The sequence below is a fragment of the Juglans microcarpa x Juglans regia genome, chromosome 4D (assembly GCF_004785595.1).
Source record: "Juglans microcarpa x Juglans regia isolate MS1-56 chromosome 4D, Jm3101_v1.0, whole genome shotgun sequence".
In the NCBI taxonomy this organism is placed as follows: Eukaryota; Viridiplantae; Streptophyta; class Magnoliopsida; order Fagales; family Juglandaceae; genus Juglans; species Juglans microcarpa x Juglans regia.
The window spans coordinates 34,524,357-34,547,442 of NC_054600.1; the positions used below are offsets into that span (position 1 = coordinate 34,524,357).

At 36.7% G+C, this 23,086-nt stretch overlaps 3 protein-coding genes across 4 annotated transcripts; 1 reads left to right on the forward strand and 2 right to left on the reverse strand.

Moving 5' to 3' along the window:
- Window positions 1-29: 29 nt before the first annotated feature.
- Window positions 30-2,561, reverse strand: LOC121259359 (nonsense-mediated mRNA decay protein 2-like). The gene is made up of 3 exons (XM_041160917.1): window positions 2,194-2,561; window positions 696-754; window positions 30-554 (listed from the first exon to the last, which is right to left on the reverse strand). Exons 1-3 carry the CDS (start codon window positions 2,311-2,313, stop codon window positions 218-220), a joined length of 516 nt encoding a protein of 171 aa, XP_041016851.1. The 5' UTR covers window positions 2,314-2,561; the 3' UTR covers window positions 30-217.
- A 688-nt stretch (window positions 2,562-3,249) lies between these two features.
- Window positions 3,250-12,105, reverse strand: LOC121259360 (topless-related protein 1-like). Of its 2 annotated transcripts, none has more exons than XM_041160919.1 (26): window positions 11,945-12,105; window positions 11,481-11,578; window positions 11,216-11,327; window positions 10,928-11,107; window positions 10,696-10,809; window positions 10,225-10,383; window positions 9,924-10,101; window positions 9,674-9,797; window positions 9,481-9,551; window positions 9,250-9,400; window positions 9,060-9,133; window positions 8,865-8,934; window positions 8,697-8,770; window positions 8,498-8,593; window positions 8,324-8,419; window positions 8,096-8,223; window positions 7,769-8,003; window positions 7,470-7,631; window positions 6,996-7,139; window positions 6,460-6,570; window positions 6,141-6,320; window positions 5,547-5,675; window positions 5,359-5,454; window positions 4,663-4,851; window positions 4,267-4,433; window positions 3,250-3,663 (listed from the first exon to the last, which is right to left on the reverse strand). In XM_041160919.1, the coding sequence occupies exons 3-26, from the start codon at window positions 11,296-11,298 to the stop codon at window positions 3,453-3,455; spliced, it is 3,222 nt and encodes a 1,073-aa protein (XP_041016853.1). In that variant the 5' UTR covers window positions 11,299-11,327; window positions 11,481-11,578; window positions 11,945-12,105; the 3' UTR covers window positions 3,250-3,452. The 2 variants fall into 2 exon arrangements, with proteins under 2 accessions (XP_041016853.1, XP_041016852.1); XM_041160918.1 differs by having other exon boundaries at window positions 9,024-9,133.
- Window positions 12,106-13,530: 1,425 nt separating this feature from the next.
- Window positions 13,531-22,889, forward strand: LOC121259361 (protein TOPLESS-like). The gene is made up of 26 exons (XM_041160921.1): window positions 13,531-13,700; window positions 15,261-15,372; window positions 15,465-15,644; window positions 15,733-15,846; window positions 15,932-16,090; window positions 16,237-16,366; window positions 16,517-16,637; window positions 16,746-16,816; window positions 16,897-17,044; window positions 17,163-17,272; window positions 17,361-17,430; window positions 17,522-17,595; window positions 17,680-17,775; window positions 17,842-17,937; window positions 18,056-18,183; window positions 18,272-18,506; window positions 18,644-18,808; window positions 18,882-18,944; window positions 19,151-19,294; window positions 20,485-20,595; window positions 20,707-20,889; window positions 21,048-21,176; window positions 21,264-21,359; window positions 21,659-21,841; window positions 21,954-22,120; window positions 22,552-22,889. The coding sequence occupies exons 2-26, from the start codon at window positions 15,293-15,295 to the stop codon at window positions 22,730-22,732; spliced, it is 3,234 nt and encodes a 1,077-aa protein (XP_041016855.1). The 5' UTR covers window positions 13,531-13,700; window positions 15,261-15,292; the 3' UTR covers window positions 22,733-22,889.
- Window positions 22,890-23,086: the final 197 nt, after the last annotated feature.

Below are 23,086 nucleotides of genomic sequence, written 5' to 3' on the forward strand. Positions count from 1 at the left end.
ATTAAGCTATCACAATAGAGCCTTAAAAATTAGAATAAGAAGATATAATAAAGTCAATCAAGTACTAGAGACTTTTCTAGTCTATGTTGACAGACAAACTGAACCTTCCATGCTGGGTTTTTACTACCAGAACCTCCACTACAACCCAACCAAAGATTTCAAAATAACTGAGAGAGAGCGAGGGAGAGAGAGGAAAATAGATGCAAAAATCAAACTTTCATTTCCTCTTCTTTGCAGGTGGCTGGGGTGTCTCTTCCTCATCCTCCTCTTCTTCCTCATCATCGTCTTCTTCCTCTTCGTCATCATCGTCATCGTCTTCGTCTTCGTCGTCATCTTCACTTCCACCATCACCATTAGCCTCAAGCTCATCAGCAGGATCCCCATCATCGTCATCATCATTGCCATATGCATCATCATCATTACCTCCATCATTTTCCCCATCATCCACGGCATCATCATCATCTTCATCTTCGTCTTCGTCATCCTCTGTTTCACTAGCGTCTTTGTTCTCGGGACCAGGTTTCCTGACTGCATGCACCTCAGAAATTGGAAACCTGAAAAATATAATTGATTAAGGACTACCCATTATCAAGAAAGATTTTTCTTTTATCGGTAAAAAATATTGATAATAATGTGAGAATAGGCAAAAGATAGAGAAAGAATTGAAACATGACAAAAGATATCAAGTCACTAACCCTCCAGATGTATCAGCCTCTTTGGGCATAACATCTATTCCCTTTGGCATAATTCCCATCTGAAAATGAAAACCAAAACTCATACTGGATAATGGAAACATTAAAAAAAAAAAAAAATAGATACATTTGCATTCGTACAAAACAAGCATTTTGGCAGGGGAGAACGGAAGGTAGAAACAAAAATTCAATAGAGTGCCATAACTGGTACCACACTCCCTTTAAGATTAATACTCATAGCATGTGACATATATTCCCCTACATTTTTCTTCTCGGCACACTGCATTTCAGCTTTTCGGGAATTCCTCTTTTAGTTGTACAATAGCATGTACCTATAAAAAAAAGTTGTACAATACCGCGTATGCTGCTTCCCTCATATTCTGTTCAAACTTGTAACCAAGTTATCAAAACTATCAGCAATGTATATAGCAAAGTCACCACTTTATTCTCATCATCCTTGACCCTTACTACCCAACCTTAGAATGGACAGATAATGCATCATATATTCACAATGGAAATTGTAAGGTGGTTTAAATTTTTTTTTTTTTTTTATAAGTAGTTTTAAAAAAGAAAAGTAACGAGTATCAAACCCTCTATACTAGTCCTAATCCCCACGATGTGGAGATGGTTAGCCTAATGCATGCATCTACATGCTATGAAAAGAGATCATCGGAAGGATGTTTTTAGAGAACTTTATCGATGAGGATGTTAGTGCAATATGTGTAAGTGATGTGGGATCATATGCAGCTGTTCTTTCACTTCTACCATAATCCCCTTAAGTCAGTATGTAAGAATAGAATCTAATCAAACATATTACAGCTTGAAGGAGAAATAGCAGTGGCAGAGGCTGGAGCCAAGTTAAACCATGCGTTCCACTCTTAGATCTAAAACCAAGTTGGAAGCCCACAAACTTTTATTTTTCAAAAGAGGATTATTATAGGCCACAAACTATAACAAACAATATCAACTAGTAACCAAAGGGTGTACACACCCATGCCAGCCTATGAAATATTTAAACACAACTAAATTATATAATATTTGGTCATGTTTTCAGGTCGAAATCAATTGACAATGTCAAGGCCAATGCTCTGGTAAAGCTACAAAATAGATTATGTTTATTCATATATGTTCTCTTTTGCAAAGGAGAACGAGGATGACAATCACAGATTGCTTTTTTCTTATTCTCAAAGGCCCACTAAAACTCTCATACACTAACTTTTAAGAAACTTAAAAACAAAAATTTCAATACAAAAGGCCACATTTTTTTCTGATACAAAATGAAACCAGCACTTACGAAACTATTAGCTTTGGATAACAGATTTACAAATTTATAATAAAAGAATCTAATTTTTCAGATTATGAAATAATTAGAGCAAAATCCACGAGACAGCAAATGCCAATTTCAAAACAATTTCATATTTCACAAAAAAAAAAAAAAAAAACAAAGAAACAGTTACGAACTCAAAGAATATCCAAACACGTATATTCATACAGCCTATACCCTCAAGAGAGAGCAAACAAGAGACTTGGCAGCGACAATGGCAATCTCAAGCACCATAGCCTCCACCACAGAGCAGAGAAAACCTTCCCAGACTACCGCGTTCGAACGAAGAGTATCCATATTTGTCTAACTAGAAGAGAGACAAAAGAACCCTAATAAAAAGAGAAGGTATTCGAAACAAAACTTTCTCAAAAGAGAGGGTTTAGGGTTTTGGAAATTGAGGGGTTTAAGATTAGGGTTTTGAGGACTTGGGCATTGACTTCATTGCCGCTTTACTCGTATATGGTTCTAGAAGTGTGTAAATGTGTTCCGAGGTAATTCGACCTGGGACTCATTACGTCACGGGATCATGTCGGGCCGAATTTGGACCGTTAATTTTACAGGCTGTTAAAAAAAAAAAAAAAAAAAAAAAAAAGTTTACAGTCTCTTGGAGCATGGGACTGGTTCCCTAGATCAATATTTTAAGTTCCAACTTGTATAAAAGTTTTTTATTCCCAGCGGAATGTTATGCGACTATTCTTTCTCATACTCTATATTTATAATTTAATTTTTTTTATAAAGTATGAAAATATTTTTCATAAAATGCAAAGATATTTTTTATAGAATGTGAATATGAATGTGTGGAGTGATAAATAATAACTGATGAAAAAAATTTTTTCCAATTTAATTTTTCTTGTTTTGGCGTTTTCTTTTCTTTTTAATGGCCAAAAATAAAATCCTGGTTTTGGTGCCATACAAATGCACTAGAATCAATGAGGGGGAAACAAAAATAAAACAAAATAAAAGAAATTGGTTCAGGGCCTTGATAGAAAAAGAAACATGGGCCTAGGTGACCAATTGACCCAATCTTTCCGGCTTGTGTCTAAAAAGGCTCGAGTTTTACAATGACCCAAGTCAACACATTTCCAAAACATCATCTCCGCACAAATATAGTTGGTCTGGCATAGAAAAGTTACACATTTGAAGGCCGACGGCGGCTACCAGTGAAATTCGACTAGCCAAGCTGTTCAAACTCCCAACTGGTTCATGTCTTGCAAAAAGCACAGGCACTGCTAATTGATACATCAAACATAAGATTTAACTCTTTTAAGAAAGAAGCGTACAAACTGCAACACGTCTTTACAGCATACCACACAACCTTTTTTGATAGGTAGGTAGACATAACCTGATAACTGATACTAAAATTAACCACAATAAGAGGACATAGTCTGATAAATTAAGATAAGCAACAGGCCAGGCAAATTGTTCTGGGTGGTCCATCAGCTCTGGGGTTGAACCAAACCTGAAGCAGCTAGTGTAGAGGCAATAGAAATGCAACTTGGTGATCCATTGTCAACAGGTGGGGGCACACCCCATTTGCCTTCAGATTCAAGTGGCTCCAATACATGAACCCTTCCATCCGTTAGTCCTATGGCAAACTGGTTTGGTTCTTGTGGATGTGCAGCAACCACAAGAGGGTATACTGAAGAACTGTATCAACATGGAGAAAAATAAAGACCAAGAAAAGAGAAATTATCCACGCTACCCATACCATATATTGAATCTGGCCAAGATGCCACTGAATGCAGATTCAGAACTCTACGTGTCAGAATTATTTCAAGTAACCATGCATTCATTATGCAGAATTCGGGAGATAAGGATAAGAAGTCCAATGTAATTATCAGGCCAGTAAATGATAATTTACCATAAGAAGTCAGAAAGTCAGAGGCTACACCATATGGGATAAATATTATATATGAATTCCAGTGAGGGAATGTGATGTTTATTTTGCAGAAGATGAAGAAGAAGCATTGTTTATCATCTTGGGCCACTATGAACGACATGGCGATCTATCATATACTTAGAATGCATCCTTAACAAAAAGTTTCACATCACATAAACTACGTAAATATTTGTCACACTGGATCTAAAATCATGAGCTCAAAAATACCCATGACAGATACCACTTTGGAAATTGAAATTAAACAATGAATGCTAAGTAGTGACTACGCAAAGCTGATAGCACATATATCTCACTGAATGAGGTCAGGCCAAGCATCCTGACAGATAGATTTCCAAAATATCATTGAATACCTGACATCAAATGGAAGATAAGCAGTGGGATTAATCTGACATTGTAACTGGAGATTTGAAGCACCAAATACACGCACAGTTCCATCCAAATAGCTGGCATAAATTAACTGGCTATCACAAGAGAATATTGCATGGCAGATAGGCGCTGAAGATTCTTTTACAATCCACTGTTAAACATAAAACATCATTAACATATTATTCTGAAGAAAAATATTGGAGAGGGGAGTGGAGTGGAAAAACATAGCTCATCCATAATTTTTTTTCTTCCTACATTGTTTGCTGCCATCACTAAAGAAAATTCTTCTCAATTTTTCATGGTAAAATTATAAAGGAACAGAGTCCACAGGAACTGGACACACATTTGATTACTTTGACATGAAGCTAAGATAAAGATACCTGCTTCACACATTCAAGTTTCTTTGTTTCGTATATGGCAAGTTGAGTCCTATGTACAGCAAGGAAGTGTATATGATCCAGGTGAAATTGAACTTGGGTGTCTGAAACTACCGTGGATGCCCTCCCAGATGGAATCTGCAAGAAACTGTTATTTTGTCTTTCCCACCTATCAGAGTTCCACACGTTAATCTGGGAGAAGAGAATACAAAAAAAAAAAAAAAATCTTAGTCAAATTGGTCAAGAGAGTTAAAATGAAGGATTTTAGTTCAGCTAACCATAAGCGTTTTATTCTCTTTCTATGTCGTCCTTGAATCAGTGTGCTGTTGGTATTGCTTTGTTTATCTGAATTGCAAGGATGTTCTTGGATGCTATTCTTGCTTCTATTAGCTTATTTTTGGTTTTAGATTTTGTTAAGTGATCATTGTCCTTGGATTTAAATGGAGGCTCATATACACTGTCCTCAGCTCCAAGCACATGTATGTTCCAAGAGTTACCTAAAGGATAGTGGGCAATCGTTGAAGAAATCCCTTGTATGTGATTTATGACGTCATATTTGAGCTCACCACCCCCCAATCCCTCCCCTCTCTTTCTAAGGGCAAGTGCAGGAAACTCATGCTCATTCTCCGTCAAATACTGAGACATAGTGAAAACTGCCAGAGTTCCCAATAAGCAAGCTACATAAGACTAATTACTAACCTGATCATCTGCTCCAGAAGAAACAAGTACGCTTAACACGTGTGAGAAGGCAAGGCCTGTTATTTTTTTAGAGTGACCCTTAAGGTTGGTCATAACCTACAAGAAGAAAGAAATAACCAACTCCTGGATCTTCACTTTAATGAGTACCATACTAGTAATACAATTATCTGTGCCATAATAGACGTTACCTTATCTAAGCGGACATTATATATGAGAATTGTGGAGTCCTCCATTCCAATGGCCATTATATTGTTGTCATGAGGGTGAAAAGCAAGATATGTTGCCGCAGGTGGTGGAGACATGAATGTTGTCATGATCTGTAATTTCTCAACAAAACTTATAATTGGTCAGTCAAAATGAAGTGGATTTCTGATGCAGCATTACGAAAAGTGTGGAGTGTTCTCCATTATGAATGACGGGACAAACAGATACTTCGACCAAATGTAAAGCATCTTTTCAGAAAAGACCAGTTCAAGCTTGTCTTAGTTTTTGGCCAAAACTAAATAATTCAAATATTTATAAGGATAAAGGCCATGAGCTATTACTGACCTGGCGAATAAGCTTCTAACCGACATCTGACTGCCTTAATTTTTCACCAAAACTAGAATAATTCAATTTTATTAGAACATATAGGCCTAGAGCTAATTCTGAACTGGCCAATAAGCTTCTAACCGACATCTGCAGCTTAAACCAAAATATATTTTATCATAGAACCTAGCTCTGATCCATTTTCGACATGCACACTAAAAGAAACCTTGTAATGATATAGGTTTAAACTTCACCTTAAATGTCATCATGTTGAACAGAGAAATTTTTCCTCCAGATGCTGACATGACATAAGAATCATTCTTGGACAAGGCAAAACATGATAGAGCCTCATCAGGTTTTGCCTCAGTTAAATCATTGGTCATTGTCATACCCGATGATTGTTGTACTAATTGAGGAGTAACCTTGGTCGTTGCCTACACCATATCACAATAATCACCTTTTTTAAAACGATAATAAGAAATGCAGGTTCAGAGTGAAACAGAAAGCTTTGAAGTCATCAAAAGGAACTTTTAAGAAAGGGACAGATTTGCAGAAAATATGGGAACTTTGTACCTTGCCACTTGAATTGAGGTCACTTCGTGGCCACTTCCAGAGTAGATGGATCGCATTTGTTGCTAATGCCAAAATCGCCGTACCTGATTTAGTATAAATAAGCCTTGAGATCTGCATACTCACAGGAGAAGCCAATCAGAAACTTCTTTTTCATTATTTGGTATTTGAATATAATAATATTTAAAAATGAAAACATATAATAAACAAAGATGGCACTTAGATGAATTTAAAATAACATAAACACTAGTATGCTCACAAACTAAAAAAATAGAATTAAGTTCATAGGAACTATTAATTAACAACTCTCTGCTAGCATGCTCACAAACTGGTGATTGAAGTTCAGATGCATGTCAGAAAGAGCATGTGACAGAAATTAATTGAAGTGTGTGGATAAACGGTATACTTTGGAAAAATGGGAACATCAACACTAAGAAGCTGGCCAAACTGCTGCCCATGTTTTAGTACAATAGATCAAGAATCATTGTATTATCCCCGACACTGACTGCTTTGACTGCTTTGTCAATAAGAAATCATACCTTGTCTGCTTTGACTGGAGCTGAGAGCCTCAATAACCTAAACTGAGCAGGTTCACTAATTTCAGTGAGCTTCCAAATCTTTGTTAGGCTGACTTCATCTGCTAATTTAGGTTCCACGTCCACCATGTTTCTTGTGTCTCCATTCTGCAAGCAAGCTGAATGAATTAGTTCAAGTGTATTTTTTTATTTTAATGTAGCAAGGCACTCAGATTCAGTTTTAACTTTTTTTTGAAGAAATTTTGAGAGAGAGAGAGAGAGAGAGAGAGGGAGGGAGGGAGGGAGGGAGAGATGCAAGTGCAATTAAATTTTCCAGTACAGAGTTAAAAAGGTATCACAATACTAAACCACACAGGTGAAGGAAAATTGAATGTTATCAAGAATTCCAATGTGTAGCACTTGCACGCTGCAGGATATAAGAAGAATTCAATATGGCTTTTTGTCCAATTCAATGAAAGAAGACTTTATAAGCCTTACCTTTGTTACCGTCTCAGATGTACTTCCTGCAAGAAGAGAATGTCGATCATAAGTTCGCATCAACTGGAGACCATCAACCGTTGCTAAGATTTTTATTCTGTTATCATTTGCCGAAACAGCCAATAAAGTACCCTCCTTGTTGAAACGGACACGTGGACTTGCCTTAAATTCAAAGAATTATGTCAGCAACTCAGACCACTGTTTTTGTGGTAGGCATGTTATTGGGATATATGTAGAATTGCTACTGAGACCATACATAAAAATACATTACAGAATTACAAACACACGTTATAACTTACTGGTAGGCCACCCTCAGCATCAATACTTGTCAGAAGATTGACATTGTCCATATCCCAAAATTTAACTGAATAGTCATCACCAACAGCCAAGAACCGGTTCTTTGCTGTATCAAATTGAACAATTCCCTGCGAGCGTTTATGAAATCCTAGGTAGCTTCTCTTTACAAGACCCTCATTTTCATTCCACTCAACAATGTGCGACTCACCATCTTTATTGGTTCCACAAGAGAAGAGCCTACAATGTCAATCAAAATATTGACGTGAAGTTTTTCATAGGAGGATAGATAAAGAAAACCTTACAATGGCGTTAAATTCCAGTAAATAAACCTTTTCCCATCAGCACTATAAGCCATCGTAGTGCATGAGCGGCCTGGAGCATCATAATCAACCCTATATCCCATATTGTCATACAGCCATGCTCTTATCTTTCCATCCACCGATGTTGAAAAGATAAACTGAGGCGTTACAGCAACGGCAGAACTTTAGATAACAGAGTAAATCAGCCAAAAGTGGCAAGAGGTGTATAAATGAGTCAAATGGAAGTATAGCCTTTACGTGAACATTTTCTTTGCAGTGAGGGCACACAGAAAGAACAGGAGCGTTGTGACCTTCAAAATTAAACATCTTGGCACCAGTAGCCACATCCCACACCTACAAAGACAAAACATAAACTATAGATAAATAACCATTTTCTATGATTGACCACATAACAACCATTCCATAACGAACCTTGATGATCTTGTCATCACCGCAAGTAATAACAGAGAGTTGCTTAGTAGGATAACAGAAGGCAATGTCATTCACACTACCAACATGAGCGTCAATCTAAAATTTAAATTAAAAAAAAAAAAGAAAAAAAAGAAAAAAATGGGTGTTAGAAACAAAGAAATGAATAATTTATTGGAAGAGAGAACAAAACAGAACCTACCTCCAAATGCTGGCGGATGTCATTCCCACCTTGATAAGTATATAGCTGCATCATGTGTTTAGAATATGCAACTCCTGTTTGATGAAAAGCAACAAACTTACATTAAATATAGCGACCTGGATGATAGGCTCTTACAAACATTGTTCTTGTCCATATCTTAAATCTCACCAAATAAAGAACCATCAGGGCTCCATACTATACGCTTAACCAAGACACACGGATCTTTGATTAGAGTTGCCTACATTTCATCAGATTTAGAATTCATATTTCTTTGCTGAATTGAATTGCTGACTTGCTTTTAGTTATACTGATTGAGAAGGAACATACCTTTAATATCATTGAACTTGCTCCGATATTCCATACCTGAAAATTTCTTGAAACCAACTTCTCCCTGGAACTAACTTCCCACAAACTTATGCTCCCCACATTGGTTCCAACTGAAAAATCGCATTACAAAACACACATCAATTTAAGCTTAAAAAGAAAAGTGTACATGACATAATAATCACCATAAAATTGATTAGTCATTCAAGAGAAGCTCCTGGAAACCAACCTAGAAGAAGTGTCTGTTGAATGGGATGAAAATCCATACTCGTGGGAATCGATCCCTGGTTCAATGTTCGTGCTACAGTCTTGGGCAACTCATCGGTTGAGTTAAACATCACACTCTGACTTTGACCAGGATTGGTTACTGGAAACATTACCTACAGAAAAATGTATAGATCTCATTTAAAGAATTGTTGAAGAACAAATTAAGAGGGTGTGTTCATGCTGTTAAACTTACCCTGTCTGAAACCCCAGAGAACCTTGTTTTGTACATTTCATCAGAATTCCCACGACCATTTGAAATTGCAGCTATAGCAAGAAAATAATATACATTTAGGAATGAGAATGGATGCCTTTTGATCCCTGAGATTGTATAACATATGAACTTTACTCAGGGCTCTGAAGGGTTGGTGAATAATTTGCGTCACTACCTGGATTTGTTACCCTCCCAAAATCAATACCACCACCAGAAACTGCTGAATGAGTTCGGGTTGACAGATTAGACATCCATGTGGTGAGAGGTGTTTGAAGTTCTACTGATGTGGGTTGCAATGGCTGATTACGAAGAAAAACAAAAGAGCAAATTTAGAAAATTCTGGAAAGACTGTAAGGCTTGATTAAAATGCAACTAACTTGGTCTTTGACCAAGAACAGAGAACATAATTTAACTTCATCATATACCACATTTGCTCCCAATGGAAGAAAACCTTCAATTTTTGTTGGGGAACCTATCAACTGGTTGCTTGCAGCTAGTTGTGCAAGTGAATCATTGGAATTTTTACAACTGTGATCCACAAAGAGGGTTCTTATATCAGGATTCTGTCTAGGATTTGGGCAAAGTGAATGCTGCCAATTCAAGCTGTCAAACATATACCGAAATCAATTTTATCTCTATGGTCTATAGAAATAGCCAGAAATATGATGAGTATCATAGGATAACAACCAATACGTAGAGTATCCTTTGGTAATGATGTAATATTACCTCTGGTTAATGAGCATCCTTAATCTTGAACCTCTAACGTTTGGGAACTGCAACTTATCACGGAAAAGGGGATTTGCCTCAAAAAGCTTCTTGAGCTCAATCAACATGATTGCTCTTGCTGTTTTTGAATCTTTATAATTATAGAGTTGCTCATTTTCCCTGCATAATCCACATGATTTTCAATGTCATCTCCATATACTATTATTCTTTTCTTGATGACGTGCATCCTCACCAAGACAAGGCCCTTTGGACCCACTCCTAGGATGTAAACCCCCAACATGTGTTCCCACATGTCAGAAATAAGTATCAAGTAATCCAGGAGAGCTCTTAGTGGGGAATCGAACCCTTTATGTCTGAGTCTACAGTTCATCCCAAGCCCATCCTTTAACCACTAGGCTGCCCATGATGGTTGCACACACTATTATCACCAACTTAAAGTGGAAACTCAAAATTTTTGTATAAAATATATACCTAAAATTATCTAGTGTAAGGAGCATAGTCATTTCCCTGAACAATTCTTCATTGAAAGAGGCAAAAACTTTCAGATCCTTGGCGAGAATATCTACAGCCTTGCTGCGATCCAGCCTGATTCATTATAATTAATTAGGAAAAAACAACATAATCCATTGAAAAAATAAACTAAAGATGCCTTGAGAAAGATGATAACTGCCACAATTATTCTTTTATAGAATCATAAACTCACTCATCCAAAGCCTCAAGGTACTTTTGCTTTCGTATTTCGAAAAATATCTTCATAGAATGCCGGTTATCATCCAGCTTGGTGAACCCCAAAAGGTACCTCTCTATCTCATCCCAGTTCCCGCTAACCACCATCTCCTCAAAGTACTTGAGGTTAAAGAGCATTCCTGATTCTTGCTCAAGCCTGCTCAAAAAATACAAAAATACAAAAGTAAGAAAAATAATTATAACGGAATCACACAAACAGCACAAGAAATTGGAAGCTGAAAACAGGATCTGGAAGAAAAATTACTTATGAAGGGTACCCTTGAACTTTTCCTCATCGAGGAACTGCAATATCAGGAAGATGAGGTCCCTACTAAGCGAAGACGACATTGGAAACTTCCCGTTGTTAGCTTCGATACCTGCAAATGGACAATTATCACCTGCAGAATAACAAATCTCACGAAAAACAACAACAGGAAAAATATAAACAAAAGGTTTGTTGGGTCTCTCTCTTTAAAAAATTATTTCCACGAAACCGTTTTTCCTTAGAGAGAAAAGTAAATATTCCAGACCTTTTATAATCCTTCAAACTAAATGGAGTCTCATATCATTTCCCTGGAAAACTATATTCCATGGAACATGCAAAGCTTTGCATTTTACTAAAAGTCACCTGCAAAAAGCAGGACTAAAATATCAAAATTGAATTAAGAACGCTAAAAAAGCATGTACGTAAACCAAAATTAAAGCAAAATAAACAAAGGATTATACCTTAGGTGCAACACGCGAAACCAATTTATTCAACGTGATTAAACAAAAAATTTACAGAAAATGAAGACCGGTAATCAAGAGTCGGCCATCCAACTTACTGAAAATTAGGGTTTTCTGAAACCAGAAACGGTAAAGTGGCTTTAACGATTTGACCCACTTAAATTGAAGATGCTAAAAAGCAGAATATTGAAGTAGAATAAAGCACGTAAGGATGAAACAAAAGCTAACCACCCTCTCAAAAGCTAAAGGCAGAAACAGAGAGGCTCACCTGCAAAACAGAGAAGAACAGAGCAAGCGATAGAAACAGGGCACTAAAAACTTCCAGGCTCTCGAAACAGGGAAGGTTTCAGACTCTCTCTCTCTCTCTCTCTCTCTCTCTGTGGGAAAACTCTTTCCCAGAAGATGCTGACAAGGGACAGTGCATCAGAGAGATTTATAATAGGTGGCGGCACTTTCTAGGTACGATAAGTAACTGCACTTATCATGAGAAGTCGTGTATTATTTGATAGAGTTTTAGGTTCTTGTGCATGTTTGCAAAGTGGTCGGAAGTGGGCCCATAGGCGAAAGATCAGTCCAATAGCTCTCTCAGCTTTGTTAAAAGAGGAGGGTGGTGACGTTTGAGGTGCAACTTTGGCAGTTCCACGCGCGAGTGAAGCAGACTCTGCGATCCTTTTCATGTTAGGTTCTTTTCCTTAATTTATCCAAAAGTTATTAGAAGACAAAATAAAATAAAAAGGTAATGACTAAAAATCAAAAAAGTAACGTTAGTGCTGGACACCCATTGGTGTGCCCGTGGAAATGGATGGGAAAAGCTCTTCAATTTTGATTTCCTTGAGTTGCACGCTTATTAGTTTATCTCTAGTTGATGCTGATGCCGAAGAGAGCCTTTAAAAAGGATGAAAATTCTTTGTCTTAATTTGGGCAGAATAATAATAATCGATTTTAATATCAATTAAAAACAAAATTCCAGCTTGAAAAAACTTACCAGGATGTGGTAAAAAGTAAAAACATGTATTTTGTAACAATTGGGAACCGAATGACATGAGTATTGATGTTTTCTGAAACAGCAATTTTTAAATTGGGCTTACTATCGTGAATCTTATAAAAAATAATATGAAAATGTTAATTGAACCGATAAAAATAACTGATTGAGTTTTTAATTTTTAATTTTAATTTTTTTATTTAATAATTAAAGAAGTAAATATTAGTGAATTGATTTTTTTTTTATTTTTAAAAATATTTAAAACTATATAAAAAATATTAAAAGAAAAGCTAAATAAAAAACAAAAAAATATATTTAAACTCATCACAATTCATTTCAACTCATCATTACAACATTTTTAAATTCTAATATATAATATAATAAAACATTCAACTTTTTCAAATATCAAAATAATAATATTATTAAAAAATAATATTCTAACAATATTTTATTATCTAAACTCAACTCAACTCAATTTAACACATAACGTAATCTAAATATCGGTCTTAACTCATCTCAATTCATCTCAACTCATCTCACTACTATTTATTACTATTTATCAATTTTAACTCATAAATTTCACTACTATTCTCAATTCATCTCAACTCATCTTTAATACAAATCACAAATCTTTCCATAGTTTGTTTCGTTTGTCAGCTCCCAGGTGTCTTTTAGATACGGGACCAGTTTACCTCCCCTGGGACCCACTTTCTAGGCTCTACTGGACGTGACGTAACAGACGCAAATAACCACAATGGCTTATCACTCACTTTTCTCTATGTTTATGTTCTAATTTTCGGTTTTTTTGTATATAAGTCCGAGTGCTTATCTTCTCGTCAATATCACCCGTAGCACTTGTCCTCTTTCCGCTGCACTTTACAGTGCTGATTAGAGACACAGACGAGACAGAAAAGTGCGGAGAGAAAAACGAGGCCAAAGCTTCCTTTCACTAGCTGGCAGTAAAACTTTTTACGATCTCTCAATCTTTTGACTGTGCTTCTCAAATACCTTGTTATCTTGTTCTTGAATCTTGATCCTTCAGGTGAGCTTTGTCACAAACCTTTTTCTCGATTTCTTTTTTTTTTTTTTTTTTTTTTTGGGGGGGAGGGGGGGGAGGTTAAAGCTTTGCTTTGCTTAATGCCAATAATCTGTTTCCTCTAAGTTAGCCCTTTGGTTTATCAGAACCTGGATCTATTGCTTAAATCATTGCTTCTTATGAATTTTAAGCCTTTTTTATTTAAAGAAGTTGTTTTCTTGACGATCAGAACCCTTTTGATGGCAAGTAAATAAATAAATTAAAGCCCTCTCTATCATTTCGTTTCTTCTTTAACTTCTCTTAGATTAATTCATCGTTAGACCCTTTTTCCAAGCAATTAGGGAGTTTTTTACTCAATTTTTAGGATGATCGGATTGAAATGGGTATCGTATGGAGAAACCACCATCGACATCTTTGCTAGGTGGTACTAAATTTTGCGTTTTTTTATTTCTCCTGAGCGTACTAATTTTGCTTTCATTTCGATGATACTGGTACTTGTTTGGTAAAGTTGTAGCAGTAAGATATTCCGAGGTTTTGGGATTTTTATTTTGGTTGTTCTCAGAGAGACCTAACCTTAATCCGAATGTGCTGGTGAAGACAATTTAGCTTATCTTGGCCTGTTTTGATTCGACTATGGGCAATCTATGCATGATCAAGAGCCTTATACCCTGTTTAGTTTCTGAGAAAATGAGAGGAAAAAATCTTTCTTTTTAAAATGGAAATTTTGTATGGCCGCCACCAGAGAGAGAGAGAGAGATTCTCTCATAAAAAACCTGTTTCTAGATCAAGTAGTATCATGGTTCAATAACTCAAGTTCATTAATTATCTGTTCTAAAAGTGTCTCTTATAACTTATAACTGCAATTACTCCGGTGATACTAATGTCGAGATGTGCTTAATCCAGAAATGTTTGGTCACCGAAAAAATAGAGGATGACAAGCGGAAAAGAATACAATTTGGATTCTTTTGTTTTCTATTGATTGTTCTCTGTGCAAATTCCTGCGCTTCATTTGATAAACTGCTTTTGAGACTTCTATTCTATGAAAATTGAGGAATTGAGTTAATAACTATGATATTTTTCCTTGTTTTTAGAACCGAACAAGCACTTCATTTTTATCATTTTCATCTGTTTACAATCTCAAATAATGATCCCTTAGCAGAAGTCAGGTCTCCGTTTGAATTAGAGGTCATTTATTTTTATTTGCTTCGTTATCTGTGTTTAACAGGGATTGTATTCTCCATTTGGTTGCCAGGGAAACAATGAAGCTTTTTTTTTTTTTTTCCATATAAATTCTTTTTTTGCTGCTACTGTTTTGGGAAACAAAGAAGCCCAGTTAAATGGAGAACTTTTCATCTTTTTTTCTTCTGTTTTTCCGGTTTTCTTTTGTTCTCTTCTGTTCTTGGTCTTTCTTTCTTTTCCTAACTTTCGTAGGCAGCCAAATGGATATGGACTCTACCTTTTTTCCTTTAAAAAAAATCTGGCGTTCACACTGGCAGACAGACACACACCCACATATTAGATATATTTATTCTTAAAGGGGGAATTTGAATCGTTTGGTGGTACTGGGAGGTTTTGGAGACCAGAAAGGAACGTCTGGGATGTCTACTCTCATCAAAGAGCTTGTCCTCTTAATCTTGCAGTTTTTGGAAGAGGAAGGTTTCAAAGAAACTACTCGCATGTAGGCCTCTCTCTCTCTCTCTCTCTCTCTCTCTCTCCACACTTTATACCAGCAAGTTGTTGCTTGTTAATTTTACTTTTCTGTTAAATTAGGCTTGAGCGCGAAAGTGGAATTTACTTTGACATGAAATATTTTGAGGACATGGTGCTTAGTGGGAATTGGGATGAAGCTGAGAGGTATCTTTCTGGTTTTACAAATGTCAGAGACAATAGGTACTCAACCAAGATTTATTTTGAAATCAGGAAGCAAAGTTTTCTCGAGGCACTTGACAAGTAAGCTTGTCATGTTATTTTGTCATTTTCACGTAAATACCACGTTAGACCTTGTGTCAACATGAAAAACTGGTTGATTCTTTTGTAGTAATGATCGTGGAAAGGCATTGGGTGTCCTCATGAAGAATTTGAAAGCTTTTGCTCCAGGTCATGAGGAGCTGTTCAAAGAAATGACTCAGCTTTTAACATTTGATGATATAAGGTATGACTTAATTAATAGCTCTGTTTTCAGATGTGATAACTATAGATGCTCAGATGATCTTTATCTCATTGTGAGGGTACAATAGGCAACATGAATCACTTTCCGGATATGGAGACACAAAGTCTGCAAGAACAGTGTTGATGAATGAACTCAAGAAAATTATTGAGGCAAATCCTATTTTCTGTGGCAAACTGGAGTTTCCTAGCATCAAAAGTCAGAGGTTGCGCCGTCTCATTAATCAAAGGTAATATTTCTAATCAATTTCTTCGACTTGTTATTTGTATGTCACTTGGTTAGACCTGTTCTGCTTCTTTGATACTCGGATACTGTTTATACTTCTAGCAAAGTTTGTCATTCATTGAGAGAACTGATATTGGTTGTAATTGACAGCTTGAATTGGCAGCATACACATTGTGAAGATCGTCATCCAAATCCAGATATAAAAACCCTTTTTGTGGATCATGTTTGTCAACCTCAACAGGACTTTTCATTTGCCCAGTCAACTGAGAGCATTTCACTGGTAAGATCTGTACTGAAAACTGGAGTTTTTTCCAGAAGTTTTCCCCTTTTATTGTCCAATTTATTCTTCTACAGTTGGTAATCAAAACAGATGAATTATTTTTCATACTATTTTCATTCTTCTAAGAATGCTCCCACTTCTATGCTATAGCATTCTCAAGCCACATCATGTCAAGCTTCAACAACTTCTGACAATTGGACTTCTAGCGCATCTACTGTAACACAACCTGCTTTTCTTGGAGCAATCTGTTATGGTGCGCCAACTAATTCAGGTAGAGGATTTAATTCTTGCATAGTTTTCGAGTTGAAATCATATTTTAGTTCAAGTTTTACACACATTACACGTACTATTTTTTTCACCCTTGGTTACCCCTTTATAGCTAAAGCTATAGAGCTTCTGAAGGATTCTGATATGACGTTCACAGGAAGACCCTTTAGCACCTTGGATAAGGTGAGCTGCATCAAATCTTCCGTGTTGAGGGGAAAAAAAGCTTGTTTCTGACCTAGGCATTCGTGTGTGTGTGTGTGTAGGCAACGTCTACTGTCACTCATCCTGGTCAAAGTCACAGCTCAGTGTTTGTACCAGATGACTTGCCCAAGATTGTTGTTAGGACATTGGATGAGGAATCATCACCAGTGAGCATGGATTTTCATCCTTTCCAGGAGAATGTTCTGCTAGGTTGACTTAGATGAAAGTTTTATTCCTGTTATACACGTTTACGGATCAAGTATTTGTGATAACTATTTGTCTTTCGATTTGAAATTTACTCATGAGTTCTACAAACATGTTTTTCCAGTTGGAACTTCTACTGGTGACATAGGGCTGTGGGATTTAAGTTTTGAGGAAAAGTTGGTTTCAATAAATTTTAAGGTCTGGGATATTGGAGCATGCTCAATGAAATTCCAGGTACGACTCCTGGATTATGATAGTGTAATAGAAAAACTCTTTTTTGATGACGTGATCTAAAATCTGAACTGATCTCAACTACTTTCAGGTAGCTCTGTTAAACAATTCGCGTCTCTCTGTCAATCGTATCTTGTGGAGTCCTGATGGTTCTTTATTTGGTAGGTGCTTTGTGGAGTCCTAATGGTTCTACATTAGTATTCACTGATTTTATTCTTCTCTTGATAATCCCTAGCATCTTCATTTGATCAGGTGTTGCTTATTCAAAGCATATTCTGCAGTTATTTTCTTATCATGGTGGACATGATGTCCAGCAGGAATTGGAGGTCTTTGAAAAAAATTGTTTTGATTTTCAATCTTCCATGTTGGAGTTTTTATTTTAAATCTAACGCTTAACATTACACAATTAGATCGAGGCTCATGTTGGTGGCGTAAATGATCTAGCATTTGCTGCCCCTCACATGCAACTTTGGGTCATAACATGTGGAGATGACAAGACAACTAAGGTTGGTTTATTATTGGAGATGTATATTATTATGTGATAGAGAAACTGACAAGTCATTGCTATTCAGGTGTGGGACGTGGTTACTGGAACGAAACAGTTCACTTTTGATGGTCATGATGCTCCTGTTTATTCTATATGTCCTCACGCCAAGCAAGATATTCATGTAAGAAATACTCTAGCTGCTGTCACTGATCGTGGCAGTATTTAGATTTTCGTTTCTTTGATGTACCTTTGGTTTCCTCTATATTATTCAACTATTTTTGTGCTTTTATGCCACCTAGTTTTTCTTTTCAACATCTGTGGACGGTAAAATCAAGGCCCATTTATATGATAACTTGGGAGTCAGAGTTGATTATGACGCACCAGGTCTCGGGTGCACCAAAATGGCTTATAGTGCTGATGATAACAGGTTTGATCTGTTGGGCTACTGGACTTTTGTGTGTGCTATTCATATTTTTATAGGAAACTAATGTTGTTGTCATGGATTGCCTTTCTAGGCTTTTTTCATGTGGGACCAGTAAAGATGGGCAGTCATTCCTTGTTGAATGGAACGAAAGTGAAGGCACTACAGAAAGAGTTTACCATGGACTTGGTAAATGCCCTTTGTCTGTTGTGCAATTCACTACAACCAGGAACCAGTTTTTGGCTGCTGGTGACAATCACATGATTAAATTTTGGGATATGGACAATGTTGAGCTTTTGACAACTATTGATGCAGATGGAGGCCTCCCAGTACGTTCTTCAGTGGTGTCTTGATTTTTTTACAGATCTTACTCGTTAAAGTAGTCCTGATGGTTAAGTATCATGCATGTACCAAACAAGAATGATGATGATCTAAGTTGTACGTGAAAATCTTATCTGATATTTAGGCAAATCCACATATATGCTTCAACAAGGAGGGCACATTATTGGCTGTTACTGCAAATGAAAATAGAATCAAGATCTTGGCAACTGATTATGGTCCTCAGATGTTCGATACATTAGAAAACTGTTCTGGAGATGCCTCTCGGGTTCTCACTGAAACCTTCAGGAAGGTCGGCATATTAAACCTATTCTTGTTGATTCTGGTAGACTATTTTTCCACCTGATGCTTTTAGTTTCATGCAGCTTGCTGTTAATCCAACTACAGTTGTTGCTAGTGCTGAAGATGCAGATGGATGTCTCAACATAGTGAGTTTCTCATTGAAGAATTAGTTAAGACTTAAGTTATATCTAATTGAGCATGCTCATAACATACACAGATATGTCTGAATCCAACCTCTTTCCACACCATCATGACTTTCAAATGGGACTTACTTACATCCATGACCCCATAAATATCCTATCAATCACTTATAAAGTGCCATTAAAGATAATTAAAAAATTGCTTTCTGTAGGATGGGAATGCAAAAAACATGGATGTCATGCAATCTAAATTTACTGGAGAAGCCTTCAACAAATCAAAGCAGAAGCTCTTTGAAATTAACAGTGCTTCTCAGTGCCAGTCCTTGCGGCTCCCTGAGCATGTGAAGACAGAGAAAGTATGGCATTCCCTTTAACCTACTTCTCTTCTAGTCATCATTTATTTTTACAATCTTTCTTGTTTCTCTATGTGGCATTATATTGTTCATTGCTGACTGTGCCTGGGGAAAAAATGTTTGCAGATTGCCCTACCTATATTATGATTCTAGATTGAAAATGTTGACGTTTTTATGCTCTTTTCAAGTTCTTTTCAGTTTGGGTTTTTCTTTTTCTTTTCCTTCTTTTATTTTCTTTTTGAAAATTGCTTATTATAAGTTTATCATATTTACTCTCTCCTCTTCTTTGAAAATGAAAATAATTTTATCAAATTGGTGTAGTTAAGTATTTTTCCTACCAAGACATTCCCATGGTCAAATGTTAATGTGACCTGTATTTTCAAGTTAGTGAAATGTGATATAAGCTATAAAATGCACAAAAATAATGAAATCTTGCTGTCTACGCTATAGAGTTTTTTATGCTCTATTCATTTACATGCCAATTGTTTGTTAAGAATCTGTTAAAAATAAAAGAACACAAACTGTAAAGATTGCATATATTGTCCTCTCCTATAGCTGTTATCTTAATAACCGAAATACCTTCTCTGGGAAATAAAACACTTTTCTGCTGTTGCAGGTAGTGATCATAGGAGTTTATTGCTGATTAAGATTTTGCACCAGCCCAATTTGTAGGATATCTATGCTGATGGCAGATATAGGAAGCATAACTGGTACAATCATATCATGATGATCCGTAATCATTTGAAATCAGACCTCCCAATTCAATCACCCAAGATAAACTAGAGAATCACCATTCAGCAGATTGAGAAATGGTATTTATAAAGTGAATATGCACATTATTGACTTTTAGGGAAAGGGCATCCACGTAACTATGAGTTATAATTATAAGGTTCAATAAGGAATGTGATGTTATTTAATCACAAGGAAAGAACCTCAATCCAGTAGAACAATGTCTCTGCCCATAAATGAAAAGATAGCGATGCCATGACATGGTAGAATGAGTTGCATGGTTAATTTTGAGGTACTAAGGATGGTTGAAAAGACCAGAATAATGGAGGACTCCTGGAAACTTAAGGAGTATTAAATGGAATGAAAATATAATCCTAGTGGAACTTGATTTATTTTTGTAAGCCCTATCTAGATGGGTTGTTCATAATTGATTACTAACAAACACTCCTTTATGACAACTGCAGATCTCAAGACTGATCTACACAAATTCAGGTAGTGCCATTTTGGCTTTGGCCTCAAACGCCATTCATCTACTTTGGAAATGGCAACAAAATGACCGTAATTTGAGTGGCAAGGTAAAAAGGAGACTCTTAATAGTACGGATGCCGCTTGGGGTTTTTGTTTTGCCTGAAATTTGAATCCAAAATATAGTTGATAGCTTCATTGTGGTGCGATATTGAATTTAGGCGACAAACAAAGTTCACCCTCAATTGTGGCAACCAAAGAGTGGCTTACAGTTCATGAGAAATGACCTAACAGGCACCAACAAAGAAGATGCTGTACCCTGTTTTGCTTTGTCCAAGAATGATTCATATCTCATGTCAGCGTCTGGAGGAATGATTTCCCTGTTCAACATGTTAACATTTAAGGTTAGTAGGAAGCTGGATAAATGAAATTTGTGCATTCTAGTGGATTTTGTTTTTGTTGCCATCTGTTATTATATAAAATGCTTGTCTATAAGTGTTAAATTATGCACAACTAATGAGGGATCTAACTGATCGTATTCTCAAACTTTGTTGATAAACAGACAATGATGACTATCATGTCCCCGCCACCTGCGGCGACATGTCTTGCTTTCCACCCTCAAGATAACAATATAATTGCCGTTGGGATGGACAATTCCTTGGTTTTAATTTATAACGTCCGCTCAAATAAGGTATACATTCCATTTATTGAAGATTAATGCATGCACCATACTGTTTTAAATGTTAATCCAGGCAAGCTTTTGAGTCCATTCATGCAGGTTAAAAGCAAACTCGAGGGTCACTCTGAAAGAGTTACTGGACTTGCATTCTCTAGTGCTTTGAATGTACTCATTTCTTCTGGTGCAGATGCTCAGGTTAGTATTTGATATGTCGTGCTGTGCATATCTTGAATCAGTACCAGTACTTGAGACAAGGCTTATAGTTTTTTTTCTCCTTTTGACCCCCAAAATTCTCTCCTTTGGTGCCTTGGGCTCGTGTTGCTCCTGATGATTGGTTTTCCAGTATGTGTACTGAGGGAGGGAATGACAAGAAAACTAATGATCATCACTAACTAAATCAGGGGAAAATGATTTTTTTACTGTCTCTGAATGTTTTTGAAATCAACCCAACTCTAGTGGGAACTCCATGGATTACTAGGTCCATTCTTATGCAGGTCTGTGTGTGGAATGTGTCATGGGAAAAACAAAAAGGCATATTCTTTCAGATGCCTGGTGGAAAATTAGCATCGCCATCAGACACCCATGTCCAGTTCCATCGGGATGGGAACCACTTCCTTGCCATGCACAAAACTCATCTTGGAATATATGAAGCAAGAGAATTAATCTGTGTTAAGCAGGTTGCTGCTCTGTTTCTCTCTCTCATAAAATAAACAGGTCTTTGCTGCTTGTACACTGTGCTTTTAAGGAGACAAATAAAATGTCTGAATATATTTTTTTATTATTATGTAGTGGATTCCAGGAGAATTTTCTGCACCCATCTCCGACGCAACTTTCTCGTGTGATAGCCAGATGGTGTACGCCACCTTTGTGGATGGAAGTGTGGCCATTTTCGATGCTTCAAATCTTGAGCTGCATTGTCGGATTAATCCTACCGCTTACCTTCCTTGTAATACAAGGTATTCTGCATACGTCATTAACCGATCTTTACTAACAGTGTCCCAAGGCATACCTTCGTTGCTACATGCTGGTTATATCCTGCTTATCAGTTCATGTATGCACAAGATTTTCCATGAAAACTTTATACTTAATCTATCTCCCATGAAATAATGACCAGTAATATGTAGCCATTGCAAATATTTCTCACCTAAAACACATTGCACTTTCCCCAGTGAGTTGCTGAACTTTTGTCATGATTTTTGGTTTATTGTTATCACTAGCTTTAATTTGCTTGTTTTTCATTATATCTTATTTCTTTATCTTCACCCCATGTAGCTCTAACTTCTTTGTTTCAAGAGTAACACTTGAGCCTATGCTGATGATTAGCCCACAAAAACTTGAGACAGATCTCGACCAAAACATTTACAAATTCATCTATTTGGTGTTGCAGTCCCGATGTTTACCCGATTGCTATTGCTGCGCATCCACAAAAACCAACCCAGTTTGCCGTGGGTCTTACTGATGGCGGGGTTAACGTTTTTGAACCCCTGGAGGTTGGAGATAACTGGGGCCTGCTGCCATTGGTTGATAACAGATCAGCCACCGGCGTACCTGTGGAATTCGAGAGTTGAGAAAGTCCATCCTTGACTAAAGAAGCAAAAAAGTTGGGTTTTGTACATAGAAACAGCTGTGTGATCTGAGCATTTGAGTATTTGTGGCTCTACATCTGAACTATAGTAATTGCTCTCTAATGTAAAAGTTATACGGTGGGGTTGAGGTTTGACATCCGCCTCTACGGAACAAACATAATTTTCATCTCAACAGCGCAAATGGAAGTCCTTTCCCCTTGTGATAGCTCGTAAAATCAGGGCATAAATTGCAGGAATTCGAGGCATAGCATCAGACAAAACCTATCAGGCGAACAATCAGGTCATTAAAAGACATCCAACTGTCTTTTTCTACCACGAAATTCTTCTTTTAAAAAT